Raw genomic sequence first — 24214 nt, 5'->3', positions numbered from 1 at the left:
TCAACAGGAAGTGGCTAGAGGTAAGCCATTGTTGAAAGAAAGCCACAAGAACAGTTGTGTTACCACAAAACTTGCAGAACACAAAGCAAACATGTGGAAGTAGGTTCTCCGGTCAAATGATGCCAAAATTCATTTTCTGGCCTACATGCAAAATGCTTGAACATTGGACATCACCTTGAAGAGACTGTCCCCACAATGAAACCCGGAGGCAGCAGCATCGTGCTTTGCAACAGTTTCCTCAGCTTGGGAAGGGAAACTAGTCAGGCAATCCTGAAAACAAATGTGTTAATAGCTACAAAAGTTCACCTTCTTTCTGGTCACAGACCCTAAACATGCATTCAGAGCTGCATTTGAATCATTTAGTCTAGACTTAAATCCAAACCTAAATCTAATTGAGAGATTAAGGCAAGATTGTTAGCCAGATGCTCTCCATCCAATGTGATTAATCCAATTTCTTTTTCTAAAGAATTGGTATTGATGTTAACCTTTCCATGTGCAGATGTAGTACAGACATTAAAAGTCTTGCTTTTATGCTGTACATCCCATTATCTCCATGGGACTGAATACAATTGTGTGACACCTATTTTATATGTATTTTGAAAATAAAATCAAAAACATAATTTCTTTGCCTTAACAATATGGACTATTTTGAGTTTATTTATTACATAAAATCCCATTCAAATACACAATGGGTCTCAGCTGTTATTTGACAAAATGTGAAGAAGTTTGAATTATATTTGATTATATTTGCAAGGCACTGGAAGCCGCTCAGTGAGCAAGAAAATAATCCTCAAGCATCATTTGTATTATGTAAACATACTTGGTTTCATGCAACTGCCTCCCAGCAATTACCTAAAACAAAAGTAAATTTAGCATGCCTGTCAAGGCATCATTAATGGTGCTTTATAGTTGTTTCATGTGTAGACAAAAACAGCGTAGTGTGCCTTTCATTTCTTTTAGCTGTCCAGGGAACAACAGATCCTGCTCAGATTGTCACAGACACACTGAAATATAACCCTGTCAGGATTCATCATGGCTGACCCGCTCAGGTCCCACTGATACTGGAACTCCTTCTCCAGCCCCTTTGTGTTATTGATCAGTCACGGATCAATCAGTCCGTCTCTGTTTCCTGCCTGGGTGGCATGTTCAACCCTGTTTGTTTACCTTGTTGACTCTGTGTCCAGGTTGTTGACACATCTTAGCCAGGTGACCTAATCAAGCCAGACAGTATTTTTTAGAGGCAGGCCAGGAAAAGCATAAGGGAGAAAAGGGTATTTGAGAGCGATGGGGCTTTAATCGTTACCAAGAAAATTTGTGCAAACTGCAGTCTGCTTGGGATTTTATTTTAATTCTGAGTGAATTCTCTTCTTTCTTACTTTTTTTTTTTTTTTTTTTTTTTTTTTTTTTTTTTTGCATTGGTCTTTTACAAAAGACAGACGGCAAAAAGGCACTGCAAGCATTTTTTTGAAAGAAGCTTGTATTTTTTTGGTTAAAACAACAGTTTGTCTGAGCTGTTTAGTTGGACTGTCTTCTCCGGCAGGTTGACTGCAGTCAGATGTTTAACAAATCAGGCTTCTTGTGGCTTGTCTACTGTGGTTTCAAAGCAGCTTTACCTTCAAAATGTCAGAAAATATGACATTTAACATAAAGGAAAAGAAAAAAAGAAACACTCTATTGGCACTGCCTGGGTGACAGAATATTTTCTATCCATGCTTGAAGTTGTAGAAATAATTACCGACCCTAAAATCAGAAGTCTGTATGGCTGCCTTCAAACTGTTCAGCAAAAATGGCCACCAGCTCTTGTTAAACTTTCCACTACAACTTATTTAATCGTATTTACCTGTGCAGAAAATGAATATTAAATTTTTTTCAAAGTATTTCTAAATAAACCTTAGATGACCAAAAATAAATAAATAATAATAATAGCTGAAATAAAAATATCTGGATTGTATTCTTGCAGAAGATGAAGCAAAATAATTCTTTTTTTTTTCAAATATTCTTTAAAATGAAATATTAATGTGGAATGGGTCACTGCTACTTCAGAAAAGCCACAGTAAACACCCATGATGTCACCTCGCCACCTGTGCAGGTTACATTACCTGGCAACAAATCATTCACAGGAATTTGTGAGTCCTTACAGAAACTGTCAGATTGTTGGTAATAAATCAAAGATTAACTTCTAACCACAGCTGTAATGGTTTTTTGCAAACACATATTTAAAGGGAAAAAAAAACTCAAACAAATGAGGCGAGATGTAAAAGCTTAGTACCTTCAACTCTTTAAATGTTCCCGCTGATGTTGCAACAAGCACCAGCTCGGTGCAACGTGGTGGTAAATTCAGGCTGTGAGCCAAAGTCTGGCCCCTGTGGCCCTCAGGCTCACCTCAGGGTACTCAGTACACTCAACTGCAGCCTTCTTGGCAAGTATACTCAGCCAGGATTTGACCTTATTCTGAAAGGGGTTTTCAAGCTATTCCATAAAGCAGCTGAAGCTCTTAATCACTCTGCAAACTGAGCGAGGAGCTCAACAGTACACTACTGCGGCTTTGCTCTAAAGACGGGAAGAGGGAAGATCCATTTCTAACTACATGAAACACAGGAAGTTGGGGATTTTCCTGAATTAATTACCCATTCTGTCAGATTTCTGCTTGTTCTGAATGCAAATTAGCTGAACTTTTTCCAAAGTTTCTGCTGTTTTAGAGACTCTCATGCAGAACTTTGGCTACACAGCCGCAATAAAGGATTTGAGTTCACGTCATCAAAGGGAATGAAGATTGTGGAGTCAAACTCAGGTTCCAACATCTCAAACAAAATGAGTCACAATCGCATGAAAACATTACAACTGTTTTTTTTTTTTTCCTACTTTGTGAGTGTGCGGCCTGCATGAATGTCAGCTTTCACGCCGAGTGGCCTCGGCCCAGAGGCAGAGGGGAGGGAGAGCAGGAGGTTGCCTCTGTTCGTCACGGTTAATGACCATCTGACTTTGGCCTTGAAGTCTTTCACTGTAGAGAGGGAGGAAGCGAGAGGCAGCAGAAGGGAAGCCCATTCACTACAAGGGGGAGCAGAGAAGTAGGGGGGAAAGGGAACAGCCACAAGAGAGGACGGACGGATGGATGGAAGAAAAGAGCGAGGGAGGGAGGGAAGTTTGTGCATGTGTGTGCTTGCGAGCTGGAGAGTTTTTCGAGAAAGAGGGAGGGCAAGAGTGAGGGATGTGTGCCGCAGGGTTAGTGAAGGATGATAATTCACCGTTAAGCCTCCTAGAAAGACCAGCTGGCCCCTCTGGAGTCAGATGTCAGCCTCCACAGCCAGGGCTCTGTGTGCGTGCATGTGTGTGTGTGCTAGCACTCATGAATGTATATACATTGATGTTTGCGTGCATGCTGTCGTCAGTCACAGCTTTCGACTGCTAGAAGGAAAACACCTGCATGGGGAGCTGTAGATTTTATCAGTCTAAGCTCCCTATCTCAGTGACAGTACAACTGGTCAGGAAACACACACATACACACAAGCACGCACGCGCCCACACACGCATGCATGCAAATGCACAAACACCATCTGCTTGCTAGTTAGGGCTATTGTTGTGAGCCATTTGGGTAGTGTGTAGAGGTTTGGCTTTGTGCAGATCTTGACCATCAGTTGGCCAGCTGGTCTGACTTTGCTTTTTCACTCGGTTGCAACAGAAAACAGGCCAAGAGAGGACCCAAATCAAACCAAACGGCTCCAAAGCAGCTCGTTAGCGCTCGCAGCATCTGCAAATCTATCTCATTTCATAAATAAACTGCGACTTCAATTTTTAATCACTCTAAAGTTGTTGTGGGTCTGACTGCAGAGGCCCCTGTGAAATTTCCTACCATGTTTCAGTGCACAAACACGCCTCTGTCTCTGGTTTCCCCTGGATTTTAAGCACTTTTTTTTTTATTCCTTTCTGTGCCCCCTTTTTCCTTACTAATCTATACTAGCCAGGTCATGCTGAGTTTGCTGTGCTCTCTTGTGAATGGGCTGAATTATTCAGTATTGTAAGTATGTGTATCTGCATCTGTGTGTGCACATATGTGCGCACACGTAAGCACAAGTACAGCTGGCCTGCTGGTTCCTTTAATCAGGGGACGGCCGGTCCGCATGAATGCCTGCATTGTTGGGTCATGTGTATTCAGGGCCATTGCGTGTGTGATTTGTGTGCGCGCGTGTGTGTGTGTGTTTGGTGAGTCTGTGGAGAACTCAACAGGGGTATCGGTGATTACAGCTTTTCCATGTGAAAGTGCACGTCACAGGATCAGTGGGTCAACAGCTCTTAATCAGCCACTAAGTTGTTTGTCAGGGTCATATGATTTCTACTGGTTGTTTTTGAGAATAAGCAACAGATCAAATGTGTGTATGTGATGGTAAAAAAAACAAAGTGTTTTAGTAGTGTGTTTTCTGTCTCCTTTCTCCTCCAGGGCGAAACGAGCTGATAGCCAGATATATCAAACTCCGAACAGGCAAGACGCGGACAAGGAAGCAGGTAACTATGGGAGTGTGTGTTCAGTCAAATCATTCTGTCTGCAGAGAGTGTGACAGGATATTGTAGAGTACGTCAACTACGTGATAATGAAGCCAAACCAATTGAAACAAGAGCATAAAAAGCAGAATGGTCAAGGAAAGAGGAAATATTATGGAAAATTCAAAGCGTTATTTTATGTCTCTCCAGTTTACAACCATGGCATGTCAGAATTTAGAAAATATATGAAAACACTTCTTAGATAAATAACTTTAATAAATAATTTATTGTAGCCTCTGTGAACTCAGCTCTTGCTTTAATTCATGAAATTAATATTCTGAAAACCCGTAATTTCTGAATTTGGCAATTGCTGTCCTATAATTTTTATTTTTTATTTTTTTTAAATCAAAGTATTAGTTTCTTGTAGATCACAAGGTTGAATCTGGACAGTGATAGTTGATTAAATCCACCAGAGTTCTGTAAACAATTTTAGAAGAAGCAACATGTTGATCGGAAGAGGATTTTATTAACAGATCAGGGCTAAAAACAATTCTTACTTTGTTTGCTTAGATTTAAAATAAATGTTTTCAACCATATAATTTGTTTTAAATACTAGAACAAGATAAAACAATTAAATGGTTTGTGTTCAATGGAAAAAAAAAACATTTTAAATGACTTTTTATTAAAAATGGTATGTCATATTAGCTATACCCTTGTCTGAGCTATCTGCCTTCACGACAGAATAAACATGTTGCTAAGATTAAAAGATTACTTTAAACCTAAATCTACAAGAGGTAAGAATTAAGTTGGGTTTGATGGTATGTGGGCTTATAAAGAAAATAACAAATTAGGAATTGTGCCCCATTCAATCTACTCACCAGTGCTGTTCAGCACAGCCCTTATAAGAAGAGTCTCTGCTCCAGAGCCTCTTTGTTTCTAAAAATATGCCCGACTCAACACAAGTTATCAATTAACTCGGGTCTTCCTCTGGCTTTTGCTAAGACACATTTTGCTTAAGGCTAAGGCTAAAGTTAGCATGTTTTTTTCTGTTTCTCTTTCTCTGTGAACATTGTTGAAAGAAATACAAACGTGGTTATTGTTGTTTTAACCCCTGATTCCTCCTATTAAAAGGCCATTTTTTTATGTAGAACCTAGTTTGTTTGTTTGTACTCTACAGATGAGTGAACTTTATAGCTTTTGTGCTACAGAAGAAATAAGGCTAAATCAAAAAGCCTATTTTTGTTAGTTATTCCTATATATCAGTGCCACTGCTGCTTTTCACACACAGCCCAGTTTGTTGGCAGATTTTTGGGCAGGACCTAACATGGCAGTACAGTCTAGATCTTGGCCCCTGTTCTCAGGTGTCTTTCTGTCCTCTCAAAAGATGTGCATAGATGGGTCTATTCACTCTTCTCAGGGGAGTGCATTGTGTGAAGTGTGTGTCTGTGTGTATACTTCTAGTATAGCAACAGTCCTTTCATAACCATGGCAACTCTCTGTTTGGTCTTTACTCCTCTTTTCCACTCTCCACCCTCCCTTCCTCCTCTTCTCTCCTCTCCCCCTCTCCTTGCCAGGTATCCAGTCACATCCAGGTCCTGGCCAGAAGAAAATCCAGGGAATTTCAGTCCAAACTAAAGGTATGAGGAGGGTGATGGGAATCTGTACCATTAACTTTCTTGTTTGATCATTTATTTCCGGTTCAATGTCTTTTATTACACAGTAAGTGTCGTTTTTACAAGTCCTGCTTGTTTGGAAGAAAAACAGCTGATATGTAAAGATCAGTCTTGATGGCTGCATTGGAAGAACAGGGTGGAAAGGCACCAAACCCGCATGGCTTTCTTTTCCCTTAATAAGCAAGAACAATCTAAATTCAGTGTTTGTCCCTTACTGTGACTGGAAGGATGCCTGTCACAGTGACTCCAGTATCCTAGGTGTCTAATTACCCCCTGTTTGGGTTTTCTCCTCCTCCTCTTCCTGCCATTCTTCTCTTTCCTTACATCCATTCAGTTCTTCCTATTCTCTCTCCTCCCCTCCTCTTACCATCTCCACCTCTTAGTCTATTTATCTCTTGCCCTGCTTGTCTTGTCCTTCTTTCCTTCTTGTCATTGACTGTAATTAACTTTATTTAAAGCAACAAGCTCTCCTGCTCGTTTTCCGAGAAGTCTAGCCGGAAACTCTGAGCTGATGTTTGCTGTCATAACACGAATGATGGAAGGCTTATTAAAAGTGAGAGTAAATGTTTCTTGACTTGACATTGGATTTTAAAAGTCTACACACTCACTCTAAGCTCTAATATATGTTCTACTATACAGCAAAGGCCACTATCGATAAGCTCAGAAAATATAAAATGTTGTTGATGTTACAAAAAGGGAGAATTACGCAACATTTGTGAAAAGAGAAAACATAAAGTGGTCGGGGAGGCAGCCAGTAGCTGTAGGGATTTGTGGTAATTGCTGTATGTGATCTACAACAACCTATACACAATAGGTTGTTGTAGATCAGATGGTATGTCACATTAGCTATACCCTTGTCTGAGCTATCTGCTATAGAAAATTGGCTTGTAAGGTAGAAGCTTTCTTTAAAAAAAACAAAAAAAAACAAAACAAAAACAATAACAACAAAACAAAACATGCAGGCCAGACCGAAATCTTTAATGATTTTGTGGGAAAATGTATTATGGTCTCATGAAACCAAATAATATTTGGGTCCAATTTGGATCCAATTTTAAAAGATGAGTTTAGAATAAAAAATGACCTGAACATTGCTAATCGTTTACTACTATACCCTCAGTGAAACATGGTAGTGGCAGCAACATGCCATAGGGTTACATTTTGCTTATGAAACGTTTTTTTTTTTTTTTTTTAGCTGGGTGAAGTTATGGCCCAGAACTGTAAAAAATAAAATAAAATAAAAATAAACACATGCCAATAAACCAGAAGAAATTTAAAAGTTGATTTGTTTACCTTATCCCTTTTACAAAAGCAAATTTGCATATGCATAGTGGAATCAATTGTTGTCTTTCTACACTCGAACTTAAAATAAAAAAATATGTATATTTATTTACACTTTTATGTAAATTTGATCCTCTTCACTGCGATGAATTATTTGAGGGAAATTTGGTACATTCACAATTGTAAGGTCATCTAAAACCCATGTAAAATTGCAGTTTCTGCCCAGGTCCCTCTTTAAAATGAGATCTAGATCTCAACGGGGTTCACCTGGTTAAATAAAGGAAATAAAAAATAAATAAAATAATTATTATTGAGCTCCCTTCTCTCCAGTAAAACGGGTAAAAAAAAGTCCAGCTTTAATTCCACTTATATTCCACTCATAAAAGAATTCATGAAGATTCATTAAATACATAAATAAAACAAAGCAATTCTTTTTTTTTTTTTTTTCAGCTAAGGAAACTTATCCTTTGTGTTTGTCAAATTACTGTTTTATTTCCACAAAATAACCTGCTTTTATCATCAAATGAGTGATAATTAGCAAATTCAGGGCTTTCTACTTAACCATAAGTTCTTTAAACTTTCATATTAAATGTTTTTTTTTTCATTATTTGGAACAAAAATAATAAAAGAATCGGCATCTGGATCTTGGTATTTAACATGAAAATCCAGCATGATTCCTATCTCAGTACCTTTTGTAATATTATTATCTCTCCCAGGAGGGGAGTTTTCTCTCTGTGCCAATTAACTTGAGTGAAGCTGCCAATTAGTGATTCTCCAGCTATCACAGTGCCTCTAATTCTGTTTCATTCAGCTGTTTTGTGTTCCATGCTGCTTTTACCCTAAGGTTAAATATCTGATATGCTTTTCGCTACTGTTTGCTCCAACAGCTGCTTTTACTGTGTTGCATTAAGCATCACTGCACAATTTATGATTGTTGCAACCTTTTTTTGTGGAACTTAATTTTTTGCTGAATATTTGTCCCCCCCACCCCTCCTTCCCTGCACACTATGCAGCCATTCAGTCCAGAGCGCGATGCACGCACACAATAATGATTGTGTTAATGTCTGTGTTCGCGTGCAGGACCAGAATGCCAAGGAGAAAGCTCTGCAAAGCATCTCGTCCATGTCCTCGGCTCAGATCGTCTCTGCCACCGCCATACACAGCAAGCTGCTGCCTGGAATAGTGCGAGCCAGCTTCCCCGGCAACGCTCAGGTACAACATGCACACGCTTGCACAGAGACACGCTTGCATTTGTCCTCAACAAATAAATACGTGGCCGGGGACGGGGATAACAATGAAGCAGTTTGTCTGAATAATCTATTAGCCACACATGCATAGTTACAGGTGCTGGTACACAGAGGAACAAGCACATTGCTTTGCATTTGTAGTTTGCCTTCACCGTGTGGTATATTAATACATAAATTTATTTTCAGCTGTGGCAGGGGATGATTCCAGGAGGGCAGTCCAGCTCCACCACAGAAGAGTGAGTCACATTTATAATGCCTTCTTATCTAACTCCTTGCTGTAAATTCAGCTGCTCATTGGTCCTTCCAGTAAATCCTCATGTTTTCGGGTTCTTAAATTTCCCTTGTTGCAAAGAAATAATTAAAGAAATTTTTTTTATTATATTAACATTTTGTTGTCCAATAGTGCATCTATTTTATTCCATCATGTAGTTTTATTTATTCATTTTGTTCTTCAAAATCAGCTTGGCAGAATGAAGGCTAAAAGAAATGCAACAAAGGTAAATAGAAAGGAGGCATATTCCCAAATGTTTTAGTTAAATACAAGAGACTAAAATCTGTTAGCCTTCATTTTGTAAGACTGAAAAAAGTGTCAGTGAATGCAACAGGTTTATACACTGCATGTTGACAGAATTCCCCATAGACAAAAAAAAAAAAAACATGAGGTTTACTGTGATGTTTATGTATTTCAAGGAAACTGCACTTGAGGTTTGTAGGTAATTTTCCATCGTTGCATTGATTTGTGCCATCATACTCAGTGTGCTTCAGCTTTAAAGAGATATTAATATTACTGTTTGGTGATGTCACCTTTTCAAAATCCAAACACCCAAATGTCAGCAGACTATATATGTTCACCCTTCAATCTTCATACTGTATGTGTGGGGGGAGATTTAGATTTAAACATTTTTATTCAATGAAGATGTTTTTTTTTGTTTGTTTGTTTTTTTTTTTTTCTGATGGGATGTCTGACAGGCATCTCTAAAAATTTTAACCAAACAATGCATGTCAAATTTGGAAAAAAAAAAAGAAAGAAAAAGAAAGACCATTTAGATTTGTGTTGTGTTAGTTGAACAATAGCATACTGAAATGTATTTATATCATTCTCCTAAATAGCATTTTATTAGAGCCATTAAAGCCTAGTTTTAATTCCTGGCCAACTTTTTCATTTCGTACTGTAAGAATTCATCTTTGGTGATGCGCTCCAATCTGTCTGGCTGGAGCACTCTGCAATATTAAAAGCATTTTCAGTCAGAAAAGAAAATGGTGGTGGAATTAAAATGTTACTTTAAACAAAATTAACCAGAGGTAGAAATTATTTGGCCTTAGCGCCTCATCATTAACAACATATTTCAGTTGGGGCTACTTTCAACATCTCTAATTTGCTTTTTCTTTTTCATCAATACAAAATAGTATTGCAAATTCTCTGAGGGCATCAATGTGATTTTGCTCTATGAAGATATGGAGAAGAGTGCCTTTTTTCTGGAGATGAAAAACATCAAAGACTTCAATTTAATTTATTATGCATCTGAATCTATAATCAGACTGTATCTGCATGATTATCCCAGCTTCATGATTCAGAAACAATTAACTTGATTAATTCACACGACTGATGCATTGAATCTGTCTGCCATCATATTGGCAAACACTGATTACCTAGTCAATGCCAACTTGAAGACCACCTGTTGAGTTTAAAATTAGGTGGAAATTTTAAACCCTACCTCCTGCTGTTCCCTTCTCTTGCTTTAATGTCTGTTAATATAACTCATAGTATTTCGCTGCTTGTTGTACTATTGGATCTGATGATGATGGTAGCAATTGTGGCTGTAGAGCTTTCATTGAACACGGAGCTGCTCTTGACCTCTTCACTCCAGCTTTGGTTCATACAAGACTGAGAACAGAAAACTTTTTTTGTATAATGCAAGTACAAAAAGGCTGGTCCCACTGTGTCTCTTTTTCTTCCAGTCTGTTTTTTTTTGTTTTTTTTTGTGTGTGTGTGCGTGTGTGTGTGTGTGTGTAATGTGTGTTCTTGTGTGTTTCTCTGAATCTCTCAGCATCAAGCCGTTCTCCCAGCAGGCCTACCCTGTGCAGACAGCAGGGACCACCACAATCGCAGGTGAGAGGGACCATGGGACAATTATCTTCTTTCTGTAAAGCAGACCGTCAGCTCTCTCTCCTGCCATTTATGATGTTTCCTCACCACAGGGTGGTCTTTGACTGCCAGGGCACATGGGTCCCTTGTACTACCGTCTTTGTCTCGCAAAGGAGGTCGAAAAGAGGGAAACGGTGTCAAACTGACTTTTCTCATAATTTATGAGCTCTACGCTTACTTTTAGAAAATTTATGTAAACGTAATACATTTATTTTAAATTTATTTAAACATAATATTGCCACCTAAACCAGAATTTCCAAATTCAAACATTTATTTAGACTGTTTGTTTCATTATTCACCATGAATGAAATGTTGTCACATTTTTAAATGATTTATAAATCATAACGTACCGGTATTTTCAAATCAACTTCACATTTGTTTTCATGAACTGTTGACCGGAGAATACTCAAATAAATTAATTTTAATAATTACGTACTGTTTTTGACTCCCAACTAATGTTTAAAACTTGCATTAGAAAGATTTCAACCAGCATTATACATAAACCTAAATGTTTTCATGACATTAAATGTTTAAGTGTGATTTGGCAACCGCTGCAGTTCAGCAACCACAACAGGATATACGAACATTTAGACATTTATTATTGTTAAGATCTTCAGATTAATAATCTAAAAAAAATCTTATCAACAACTCATGTAAATGAGAACATATTTTAAGAGAAACAGCTTTCAAAGTTTCTATCTTAAATACAAGTCAATCATCGTGAGCTTCAGTTTCTATATGGTGTGGAAAATAGAGAGTACATAAATTTAATAGTTCACTTTCTCGTTTAATGACTCCATCCAGTAAAAAAAAAGAAAGCTAAGCACAGCAGCGGAAAAAAACAAAAGATGGTGCTTTCAGAAATATTTTGTGACATGACAGTGTTGATTTGGGTTTGTAACAGTGTTTCTTGGTGTGTTTTGGTCAGCCTACGAGCCTGCTGCTGCAGCCCAAATACACAGAGAGCCTGCATGGCAGGGGCGATCCATCGGCACCACCAAACTACGACTGGTGGAGTTTTCATCTTTCTTAGAGACACAGAGGGATCAGGAAGCCGTGAGTACACACACCCACACACACGCACACACACGCACACACACACGCCCATACGCACACGCATGCACACACACAGACAGAGACAGCAGTCTACAATAAGCACTCCCTATTGTCCTATAAACAGAGATGACAGATAACCCTACAGCAGAGAACAGCATTAAAGCCCTTTGTGTGCCTCCTTGTATGAATAACCTTTGTAAAGCTCTATCTCTCCGTCTGCTCAGCCTATCTGTCATCTTGCCACATCGTGAACTCATTGTCATTTTTCTACCTTGGGCTCACGGACAGCTGGCATTCATCTTGTTGCTTTCTGTTCGGACAGTACATAAAAATGTTCTACAATGGCTTTGAAATGGATTCTATCATGCAGCGACGTCACCTTCCCTGCATGATTTATTCCACTGTAAATAGATGGAGCTAGAAGCGTCCTTAAAGGCAGACCACGTCACAATGGAACTAAAATCTAAGACTTACCTCTATTAGTTTGGCAAACGTCTCGGAGTTTTATTCATAGTTTAAAACTTAGATTTTTAAACTCAAATTCACTTGTCAAATTTTACAAAACAGATCATTCTTGATCAGAATCAGAATGATCATTGTAACACAAAAACACAGCAGAATACAGTCATCAGGGCTTGTCATTTAACAGTGTGTCTTTCATAAGAATGATTGGTGGCACTCCTTTTATTTTGCACATTATGTTGGTGTTTTTTGCCACTGAATATATTTCCAAACCAAATTTTCCTCTCTTTCTTGAAATACAGGGAAATATAGATTAGTCTTCTTCTCAGTCAGCTGACTGACAGTGTACAGCAACGTGCAGGGGAGGGGCAATTAAAACGCTCAACGTAATCCAAGGAAATCTAATTGGTATAATTTTTTCTCTGAAATTTCATGGAAAGCAAATTAAAGAGGGAGAATAGTGAGATTTTGTTGACATCTAATTAGTTGGGAAACAGAAAAAGGCTTGGAAGTGATGCTTTAAATTTGGTTTGAGCAACTTCTATGATGATGTGGCAAAAAGTTTTACTTTATTAGTGAAATTGACTGCTGGTCAGACCTGAGGTGACTCGCAATTGTCACTTGAGGTTGGATCAATTGGTCAATGATCCAGATTTGGATCAGTGACCAATTCATTGCTATATCACAAGTTTTTTTTTTTTTAGCAGATCACCATTACCAGACTTTTAATCTTTATCATCACCCAAATGTGTAATATTCACAACCTTGAAACATATTCATTGCTAAAATGTTAACATTCATACTGATGTGACTCACACCCAAGTTACAGAGAAAATTAGGAAAAAGAATGGATGTGAGGATGTTAACTTTACTTTTCCAGCTCTTGATTTATCTATATCCTTTTCACAGTACAACAAGCACCTGTTTGTGCACATCAGCCAGAGCAACCCGAGCTACAGCGACCCGCTGCTGGAGTGTGTGGACATCAGGCAAATCTATGACAAGTTCCCCGAGAAGAAGGGAGGTCTTAAGGAGCTTTTCAGCAAGGGCCCACAGAACGCATTCTACCTGATCAAGTTCTGGGTAAAGAAATTTGCTAATTTGTTTTCACGAGTATTTTTTCAAAATTGCCCAAATACAAATTACCTTTGTAAGTGTGCTGTACTTTTCCATGCTGGTTTGTCTTTGTCTGCACTTCCAGGTGTGTGTGTGTGTGTGTGTGTGTGTGTGTGTAGGTGTGTACTTGTGTGTGCTGTGTCTTTCCACCTGGGATATAGAGGTGGTGGGTTGATGAAAGCTCAGTCGCTTTGTTTGAACACCTGCTCACCTCCTGACTCAGAGGTTGCTCTGCCTCTACCCTCCTGTGTGTGTGCGTGTGCGTGTGTGTGTGTGTGTGTGTGTGTGTGTTTAAAGTATGTTTCTCACTTTGTTGTTCTTTCTCCAAACGCTTCAGGCCAATTTATAAAACTTTCAAGAATTTTGCCCTCAAAATAACTCATCTGTCACAGCTGTGACACAGCATGTTGCCTTCTGCAAACCAAGTTTAACAAGTGAAAGAACTGACAGGCTTTATATTTTATATACGCCACCAGAAAACACACAGCCCCATATTAGCATATACATAGCATTTCTTAACTTTGTAATAGTGATGGGAAGAACAGGTAGACGTTCAAGGTTGGGTTGAATATATTATTGCTCTTACTGTACAGGATATATTAGTGAAACAAATGAAGTCCCAGAATCTTGAGACAAGATAATATCATTGTGTTTGATACATAAAAAGCTATGCCTAGATAAGAAGGTTTTTTTAAATTCCTGGTACCTTTCTCTCCTGCAGGAAATAAAATCTTAAATTTTGTAACAGGTGCAAAACTCCATGGATGCACACAGAACCCTCGGCTTTCTTAACGAGATCTAAGGAAGACTGAGACGAACTCTAGCTATGTTTATTTCAGTTTATGTATGTAGTGCCAGTTTACAACAAATGTCATCTAAAGGCATTTCACAAAAGCTAACCTCCAATTATAAAGAAACTTCTAATCAATCAATCCAACATCTAAACATTGAGATAGTGAAATTCAGCTACATAAATTCCAGTTAGATAATGATTGCATCACAGTCATAATACATTCAGCCTATTTTCCCAATCAACAAAAATGTATCTAAGAAGATCCAGTGGATTGCCAAATCATTAACTTTGCTGCATTTTCTGCTCCTGAGCAAGTATCTGGCGACAGTGGATTGGTGACTGCATTAAGTTGTTGACTTAGCAATCAGTCTTCCTGAGTGAGCATGTATCACAGCAAAACTGCTGTAATTTGATGGAATATTAACTTGCGTCTTCAGAACTTGATAAGCAAATGAGGTCATTTATCTTTATTGACATGATATATTGGAACATGCAGGACAGTTTACATTGAGGACCAGGTCAGTGGCTTCATTTCTACTCACAAGTTATCATTTCTAGGTTCCGAGTTGGGTAAAATTGACAGCAACGCAAATATCAAGACATACCTGCCAATATCCAAAATGACTACTGCATTTATTATATTGATAAGTAAATGGATGTATTTTCCATTGTGTTTCACAAACTTTGATGCGAAGTGTAGTTACGGGTTTTGTATTAAAATCTGTGATATTGTGCGTTACCGTACTGGATGTGGCCATTAGTAATTATGTGCAATTTTATGCACAAGTTCAGCAACAAAACTGAGGAAGGTTATGGTGTTTAAACTATGCTAAACTTGCACTAAGGGGCCCAACATGTGCAAAGAAAATATCCACCCTCATCCCTATGTCTGAAATTAGGAGTGACATCACTCCCAGCTCAGACTTTAAAATCAAAATCTAATGTAGAATTAGCATCTTCACCAGCTGATGATTAGTTGACATGGAAGCAAATGATTGCTGAGCTCATTAATGGCATTGTAGCGTCCAATGAGAGCAGTAAACAGATTAAGGTGTTAGAAAGCCACCATGAGGTCGTCCCCTAGTTTAACGCTGCTTGCCACCAGGACACCGATTATAAGGAATGACACCATACTACCTCATGGGAAACATCTATTGATTCAGCATTTTATGAAAGAGAACGGGAGTCTATTGCAGCTAGCCCCTAGGGACCATCAGAGGTATTGCACTCTAAGTCACTGAATGACAATGTAAATCTCTCACATACATTAGGATGGATTTACTGTATTCCAACTGTAATGTTGTTTGTAGGTGCATCGATTTAACCATATGATGAATCTACTGCTTTTTTTGTGTGATGTGGAAATGACATTAAATTGTTCTAGATCCTAATGAGTCTAATCGGGGTTACGTGAATGGCAACAACATCAGAGGCATGATGAAGGAGCTGCTCTACTTCCTGGAGTCCTGTGACCCGGAATTCAAGGCAGAATCACACTTAAGTCACAAAATCTAACTTTAGACTTTATTTGGGCTCGTGTTTCAAAGTCTCAATTCAACTCCAACACAATGTCTGAGACTGAAATCTCAGGAATGATGCTTATGTCATGTAGTCAGGGGTGAGCTGGTGAGTGTAGATCATTTGAATAAATCATTAGTTTTTGTCTGTTTTACGTTACCATGGAGGTGCCCAAGTCCAGTTCTTCAAAGTTTCAGTCCTGCAACTTTTACATGCGTCCCTTCTCCAACACACCTGAGTCAAATGCCTGAATGTCTTCATCAGCACATCATTCAGCTCTACAGAGGCCTGGTAATGAGCCATTCATCTGATCCAAGTGTGTTTGCTGTTGTGTATACAACTGAATAGCAGCGAGTCCGAGCCACAGTCTCCAGCTTTGGCAGAAATTAGTTTCACCTGTTAAAACGCATTAGATATTTTTACTAGGCCGATTTATAAATAATGGTCTGTGTAATGGTTTGTTAAAAAAACAAACAAACCCAAGACCATTTATTTTGTTATTTTATTCATATTAATGGCCACACAGGCAACTCTCAAACTGAACCGTTTGAAACGAGTCGTTTCCTAACAAAAACTTGCCTTCAACCCATTCACTCGCACACGCCGACAGTGGTGAGCTACATTGTAGCCACAGCTGCCCAACCAGATTAGTTCTTTGACATTATGTACTGTGTTTTATTTTTCATTACAAAAAAAAAGATCAACTCCAGAACATTGAAATTATACTAAACGGATCACAATGTGGCTGTTTAGATGTACAAGAAAACGGAAAAACATCACCATTATGAATGTGGAAATTAGCCTGCTGAAACTCCCCACGTTGCCCTAAATTAAATAATTTTAATTTAAAATGGAGTCAAAAACTTGACTCCATTTGAAAAATAATGATCAAAATCCTAAAGAGGAATCAGAAAAGAAAATCTAAAACTGCTCCAGTCCAGTTTGTGGCAGTGCTGTAGATATAAAGAAAACATAAACCTGTCTGAAAACATCAACTTGTTGCTATGGCAATCTATATCACTTGCTCTCAATGTTGAAAAATGTCCACAAGCCAATGAAATACCACAGCAACATCATTAGTTCAAACCTCAGCAGACATCTGAGTTGCATGGAAAACAAAACACTTAGCAAATAGACTTATTAACCGTGAGGACAATATTTAGAAATGATGACAGCCCTGTTTGCTTTTGGAAAATATAATTTTGCTTTAACTTAAAAAGGTAAGAAATACCTTTCAGTTAATTTATTTCAATATTCTCAGTTTTATTGCTGAGTTTTTGCTAAAAAACTCAGCAACAGGCACAAAAAGTGATTACTACTTCATTTATCAGAGACAAATTCAAAGCAAATAGCCTCCATCTTCCTGGCTGCTGCTAGAAAACTTTGACAGGAGGATCCCTGCTGTGCATGGATGGCAAAGCTGTTGGTCAGCAGAATTCATAGACAGGAGTGCAGAAACCTGCAGAGTAGTGAAGTGGGCTCGGTGTACAATAAGAGCAGAACTGATGAGATATACTCAAACAAAGAGCGAGTTTGTGCATTATGTCGAGAGCCTCCTCTCTGAATTTAATTAAAAAGCTCTCAGATCTACCACAATGGAGCATGTTTCTGATAATCTGCTGCTTTAACAGAGCTCAGTTTGATCTTGGTGAGTGTGTGTGTGTGTGTGTGTGTGTATGTGTGTGTGTGTGTGTGTGTGTGTGTGGATGACTGCTGTACATGTTGGTGGTGTAGCATATGGTGTTTGTGCATTTGTGTGTGTTTGCTCACAGCTTGGAGACGCTCGGTGCTCCTTAGAGAACTCATTACAAAAAGGGACAAACCCTTCCCACGTTTCCCGACCTGTAATCCAGGTACAGCGTGTTCTCGCTGCTCTGATTAAACATTTTTCTTCTGTAGTAACAGAACTATGAATACAGATATTGTGTCAACGCCTACAACTGCACCAGCACTTGTATGACAGAACAAACAAATTAACTAAGTTTCTTCAGGGTTTTAAGAAGTGTTGAGCTTCATCGTCCCAGTTAAAATATTTTTTGTTGCCTCTTAAAGTTACAGTGCTTTAGTTTCTGCAAGGAACCATTTGTTTTCCCTCTTGTTTTCCCTCTTGGAAGGTGTTGCTAAACGTTTCACCATTTCTCAAAACCTGTTAAAAAAAAAACAAAAAAAAAAAAACAAACTCTCAAAAATTAACATTTACTCCTAATTTCCATAACATAAAAAATTGCTATATCAATTAATCCAAATATAACTTTTGTCAAATTTTATTTGTTACACAAATGACAGGACACTGAGTTACAGTGTCAATTCCAAGAAAATGCAGGGACATTTTACCACCAGAGGGCGCTGTTTTCTTACTCCTAGAAATGCAGGAGTGCTGATGTCGCATTTTATCACCTTCTAGGAGTTTTTAGATGAATTTCTGCAACATCCTATTGATTTACCTATTTTGGGGCTGTGTGTTGTCTCCAGGCGGATCTTAATTACAGCGTGCAGGACGACTCTGCAGCCTTCTATGGTGTGACCAGCCAGTATGAGAGCTCAGAGAGCATGACCATCAGCTGCTCCACAAAGGTCTGCTCCTTCGGCAAGCAGGTGGTCGAGAAAGTGGAGGTCAGTAGGACTGCAACTTTTTTTTTTTTAACATACCGTTGATGTATTTATTTATTTTTTATCAGACTTGATTAAAAATATAGAAACAAATTTAATTTAGGCAAAGTTATGAATGTTTTCTTTATTGGGTTATGGAGTTATTATTTGTAATTCTCCTTGTTCAAAGCATATTTTTTTATTTTTACTGATAAGTGAACAAAATGGTCAAAGCTTTTTGGGATTTATACCAATTTTACATTTTGGTTATAGAATAAAAACACAATAACATATTATTCATTCAGCGAATTTTTTTTCCAGATAAACCAAGGAACATTTCCTATATTTGCTGATGTAAGGTTTTTCCTATAATACACACTCAGTCCTGCATTTTCCTGTGTTTTCATCCAGTTTTTATGTTAAAAATATCTAAACATAGCCTGACACCTTTGATGGAAATGTTTTCTTTAATTGGCCAGACTGTTTCGTTCACAGATGGAACTTTAGAAATACAGGCGTTCAGATGATTTTCCCCAAATGATTTGGGACTGAGGTGCACCATTCAGAAGAGCATAGATGGAAGTGGCAGGTAAAATTAACAAAGAGAAATCACCCTAACCCTGTTCCCTCGCCGCTGTCTGACAGACGGAGTATGCCACGTTTGAAAACGGACGGTTTGTCTACAGAATCAGTCGCTCTCCCATGTGTGAATACATGATCAACTTCATCCACAAGCTGAAGCACCTGCCAGAGAAATACATGATGAACAGCGTGCTGGAGAACTTCACAATTCTGCTGGTGAGGGCAACAATGATTAAACACCTTTCTGCTTTAAAAAAAATAAAACCATTAATTTAATTTTATTTTTTTTAAATTTACTTTAAACGTGTAATTTTTATGTAATAATTTTTGATATATTTCAGTAAGCTTGCCCAATTACACTGTTCCGGTCAGAAGCTGACACATACTCATCATTGGAATACATTTCATATTATTTCCCGCCCGATGTAACATCTGCCATCAATTTATGGCAAATTTTTCTACTTTAAAATGAGCAGAAACGACTGAGGACTCTGAAAATGTCTGGCATTTTTACATGCATAAAGCGTAGCAAGCTTTCTTTTTAAAAACATCAAAGTAGTTTTTTCTTGTGACCAGTCTGAGTCCTCTACAGTTACTGTTCCTCAACTTTTAGATGCTAGCCTAACCCTGCTCTATCCCACCAAAATGACATTTAAAATACTTGGAAATGAATGTATTTAAAAGCATTTTTAATCTGTTTTGACGTCCAGGTGGTGAGCAACAAAGAAACTCGGGAAACCCTGCTGTGCATGGCGTGTGTGTTTGAGGTGTCGAACAACGACCACGGAGCACAGCACCACATCTATCGACTTGTCAAGGAATAACACACTCCACCTCGTTAAAAGATGCACATCTATGGCCTTTGCTTGGTGATTATTCACGGTGACGCTGAAGGGAGGAATATAGACCCCTTAAAAAAACAAAAAACTACCAAAATATCAGTTCACCAAAAAAAATATAAAATAAAATAAAATAAAAAATGTAATCAGTCAAGAATAAAAATGGCTACATTGTCACTGCCACTTTATAAGCTAGCCATCAACGAAGGCAGTGACAGTGTAGCCATGACACCCTGTGAGAATCAACACGGTTGGTTTTTCCCAAGAACTCCCTGGGATGAGGACCAGTCGTCATCTCTCCCACTAATTAAATTTTCTGAGCACATCAGAACTTTACGGCCGTGAACATGGGAATATAAGTGGGATTCGAGTTAAGAGCCTTTGGGAAAAGCTAGAGAAAGACGAAAGAAAGAAAGAAAGAAAAAAAGAATTAATTTTCGCCCCCTGGTGGAGAAAAATCCCTCCTCAGCCAAGACGTACTGAAGGTCAGACCCTGTGTATCATCAATAACCTGTTGGAGAAAAGGACATTTCGGTATAGTAGACTGTAGATCTGGATGTGTACAGATAGACTCTGTGGGTTGTTGAGCTCTTGCACAAATGAAGAGGTTTGTCCCAAAGAAAAAGTATGAAGTTTTTACCTTTTTGTATGTTTTCCTTAAAACACACACACACACGCACACACACAAAACATTTTAAACTTTGGGATCTTGTTTATTGATTGTAGCATATAGATTATATTTCAATTCCCTGATTGTTATCAAAAATTTACAAAAGCATAATGGGGGAAAAAACAAGAAGAAATTCAGGAATCTTTTTGTGCAGCAGGTGACTCTTCATCAAGCCCTTTAGATTTTAATCCAGGTCTAACTGAATCCAGCACAGAAAGACCGAGACAAAGGATTATAGACGTGATCCAACTCACCAAGATCATAGTTGATCATATTGTTTGGATTTCTTGGAAAATCACTGTGATTCTTTTTTTTCTTTTTACTACATAATTTGTCCAGCTGTTAGATAGGCTTTAGTTTAACTCTCGTTTTAACATATGCTCCTTATTTCAGTATTTGTACCAGCAAAGTAGAGCCTTAATGTCCATACTGCCAAAACCTGAGATACTTTTCCACACACATTACAACTGAACTGACCACCCTGACTCGAAGCCTTAGAACCTCCTGTGTCAGGATTATAGATCACACCCTTTCCCTCTTTCATGAATCCGAAACCAAAAAAAACGCTGATGATGATGATGATGATGATGATGATGATGATGATGATGATGATGATGATGATGGAGTATACTGTAGCAGGTGTGGTCTGACAGCTCGTCTGCGTCATGCTCAGCAGCGTGAAGTGCCTTTGGCTGGAGACGGCAGTAAACTTTTCTGTTCTGATTCACTGATGGTTCCATGTTTTAGAGGAAGCTCTGTAGACGTAAATAAACTGTAAGTTTGGACCTTAGCTTTTCTGGTGGCTGCACAGCCACCAGAAAAGCAAATATCTGAAGTCCGATATTTCTTTCTTTCTTTTCTTTTTTGTTGACAGTCAGCACTGGATCCTCCTGGATGATCTGTTTAATTTCACGACGATACCAGTGGAATATATTCTTATTCTTTTGGTATTTAATGGCAGCGTTTGCTTGTATTTGTCTTTGTGCTTCACATGTGACTGCTTCATGTAAGAAGAGCTAGCACACTCAATCTCTAATAGTCTGGTGCCTCATTCGAATGAAATATTTTTTAGGAGAAAAATAGTTAAACAGAGACCAATTTGAACATGAATCTTTAATGTTGGATTGTTTGTTCAGTTATCTACAGTGGTCTATTCAGGCATTGGGACGGTGTGATAACCTCTAGGGAAAGTACCAGTTTCACTATAATAAATTTTATTATTATTTTTATTTAAAACTAAAGAGCAACAATTATTCCCTCTGCAGCTGGAATACAATAATATGCAGTGGATCTCAAATGTGTAAACATCCCTATTAAAAAAAATTATGATGCATATTTTTATAGCAATTTCTGTAGATAATCTAACACCTAACCTTACAATTCAACTGAAAATATAACTGAGCTGTTAACCTTGCTGCATACGTTTGCACACCCTAAACTAACATTGTTAGGGTGAATTAAACTTCAGCATTTGGATTTCTTTGGTAGGAGTCCCACATAATGACTTAAGAATATCTGCCCACTCCACTGTGCATAAGACTGATTTATCTTTTAACTCTAGCTGGCATTTTCATATAGCAAATGTTGAGCATAACCTGATGGGTTTCCAAAAACCCAAGTCCAATCTGAAGACAACCAATCCCTTATCATTTTATTGCCAATATCATGTTTCATTATAATTCATGTGTGATTTGGTAATTGTTATTTTTGTGATAATGAGAATGATTTGTTTGATCGTTCTCCTTTTAACTGGACTTGGACTACTTTGGATTACAGATCTTCTGTCCAGCATCCTGTTTTGTAGTACAAACCTACAAAACAGGATGGGCATTAGCCCAATACAGATGATTATTTATGTCTTGTAATGCTTCTGTTTTCCCATGTTGTAATTGAATTTTATTGAAGGTATGAGTCTCCTGACTCATACCTTCATACAATGACAGAATTGTGTTCAGTTGTAGGCTCTCCACAAACTACGGCTTTAGCTAAAGAATAGAGATGCCAGAAAATCACAAAGTGAAGGGAGGCGTGAAGTTAAACACACTGAACACTGGAACTGAATCAAAAAGGTCACCCAAGTCTGCAAAGCATAATTTTATAACCATTTGTTTTTGCATTTTTCTCACATCTTGTGCAGAATAAACTTCAGGTTAGATCTGGAAAAGGTTTTGAAAGGATTTATCAATTCCTTTAACATCTCAAAATGCCTTGCGTTGCACTTTCGAAAACCCTTTTGACCATTAGTGTGCAGCAACAAGTGGGAGAGGAGAAGTCAAAACTCACCGTTATGCTTCACTCATCATCTGATCACCTTCACTCTCTTTCTGGCATCTTATTAAAGATTTAAAATCTAGCAACTGTATGATGGAAAATTTTGGCATTTTTTTTAAAACTAACAATTTAAAATATTTTTATATTTTTACGCAGGAAAACAACCCATACCTGCTCAGGCCAGGGCACTTTCGAAGGTTTAAAGTCTAAAAGACATCGTAGTTGGGCACAAACACTAAACTACAGCCATTCTAAGTATCATAAAAATGCCAGATTCTTTAAACTGTGCAAAAAATTTTGTTTGGATCGGAATGAAACTGTAGTTCAAATTAAAACACGAGGATCTCGAAAGAAAAGCTAAAAAGACAATTAAATAAATAATACATCCAGTGGCAACAGAGTAAATTATGTCCCACCAAAAGGAAAAACCGCTCAGAGAACCAAAACCTTTTTATACAGCAAAAAATTAAAAAATGTAGAAATTCAAAATATTAAATAAAGATTTTATGAACCAAATTATTTTATAGGCTATGGTAAATAAAAATGAAATAAAAATAAAAAAGGGCATAAGGCAGAAATCCCCAATCCCCTGATGAGCCATTGCCAAATTTGTCCATAGCAGTATAAGATGGAGATTTTTTATTCATGCTGCTTTGAATAAAAGAAAGTATGTCCAGAAGCACAGGAAACGTGGGCTTTAATCTCCACTGTGCACTTATAACAGACTTTAACTATAATTTAGCTAAATTTTCTTTCACAAACATCCTGCACGGAAATAATTATATACATTTAATAAATTGTTTGCTTATTTCATAGGAACCAACTCCTATTGTAGCTGCGTATGAGCGTATGATTCTTCTGATACCATGAGTTATCTCAGGTCATGCAAGCAGTGAAATTTTCTTGAGGTATCTGAATAGTTTCAGTGGAAGCTGCGTCAGTCACTCACAAGTGTTAAAGTTCCTCACAAACTTAGCAAATGTGCTTTTTTTTTTTTTTTTTTTTTTTTTTTTTTTTACCAATTTGAAAACATTTCCACCAAGCAAATGCTGAACTACCAAAATTTGAAGATGACAATAGATGCAATGTAAAACTGAGGACCAGAAGAGTGTAAATGTTTTAAAAAAGAAAACTTTACAGCAATGTGGCCACTTCCATCTGCGATGGTCAGAAGTGTCCAGGAGATTCAGTGCTATGCAGCAGAGGCCTCAAAGCTGAAATAATTATTTGCAATGACATCTGAAAGACAGCCAGTCTGACCTTTCTTTCCTTTTTGGTTTTAAATTAGTCTCTGTTAACCCTAAGACCTCTGTGGTTTCGACCCTCACTGAGTTTTGTCCCATGCTGCAGTAATTTGTTTGCAGACAGGCTAACAGAGTCTTTCTATTCCGGAATCAACATGCAACACGCGAGTGTTAACCTAGCAGGCGGCCTCGAAGCCGCTCATACTGTTTGGACATAGTCTACCACCTGCTTACCAAAGACGGTCGTGATGTGG

At 38.0% G+C, this 24214-nt stretch overlaps 1 protein-coding gene across 1 annotated transcript in view; it reads left to right on the top strand.

Moving 5' to 3' along the window:
* tead1a (TEA domain family member 1a) overlaps positions 1 to 23751 on the top strand; it is a 44849-nt gene extending 21098 nt beyond the window's left edge. The window contains exons 3-12 of the mRNA XM_044124355.1: positions 4436 to 4500; positions 6051 to 6113; positions 8508 to 8639; positions 8861 to 8910; positions 10723 to 10784; positions 11749 to 11876; positions 13248 to 13421; positions 18238 to 18378; positions 19000 to 19152; positions 19647 to 23751. Of these exons, the coding sequence (XP_043980290.1) occupies positions 4436 to 4500; positions 6051 to 6113; positions 8508 to 8639; positions 8861 to 8910; positions 10723 to 10784; positions 11749 to 11876; positions 13248 to 13421; positions 18238 to 18378; positions 19000 to 19152; positions 19647 to 19760 (1082 nt within the window). The 3' untranslated portion in view covers positions 19761 to 23751. The remainder of the gene's footprint in view (positions 1 to 4435; positions 4501 to 6050; positions 6114 to 8507; positions 8640 to 8860; positions 8911 to 10722; positions 10785 to 11748; positions 11877 to 13247; positions 13422 to 18237; positions 18379 to 18999; positions 19153 to 19646) is intronic.
* The last annotated feature ends 463 nt before the right edge of the window (positions 23752 to 24214 follow it).

Source organism: Gambusia affinis, linkage group LG08, assembly GCF_019740435.1.
Source record: "Gambusia affinis linkage group LG08, SWU_Gaff_1.0, whole genome shotgun sequence".
Classification (NCBI taxonomy): Eukaryota; Metazoa; Chordata; class Actinopteri; order Cyprinodontiformes; family Poeciliidae; genus Gambusia; species Gambusia affinis.
The sequence above is the reverse complement of the archived record's forward strand: the minus strand, read 5'-3'. Positions and strand labels throughout refer to the sequence as shown.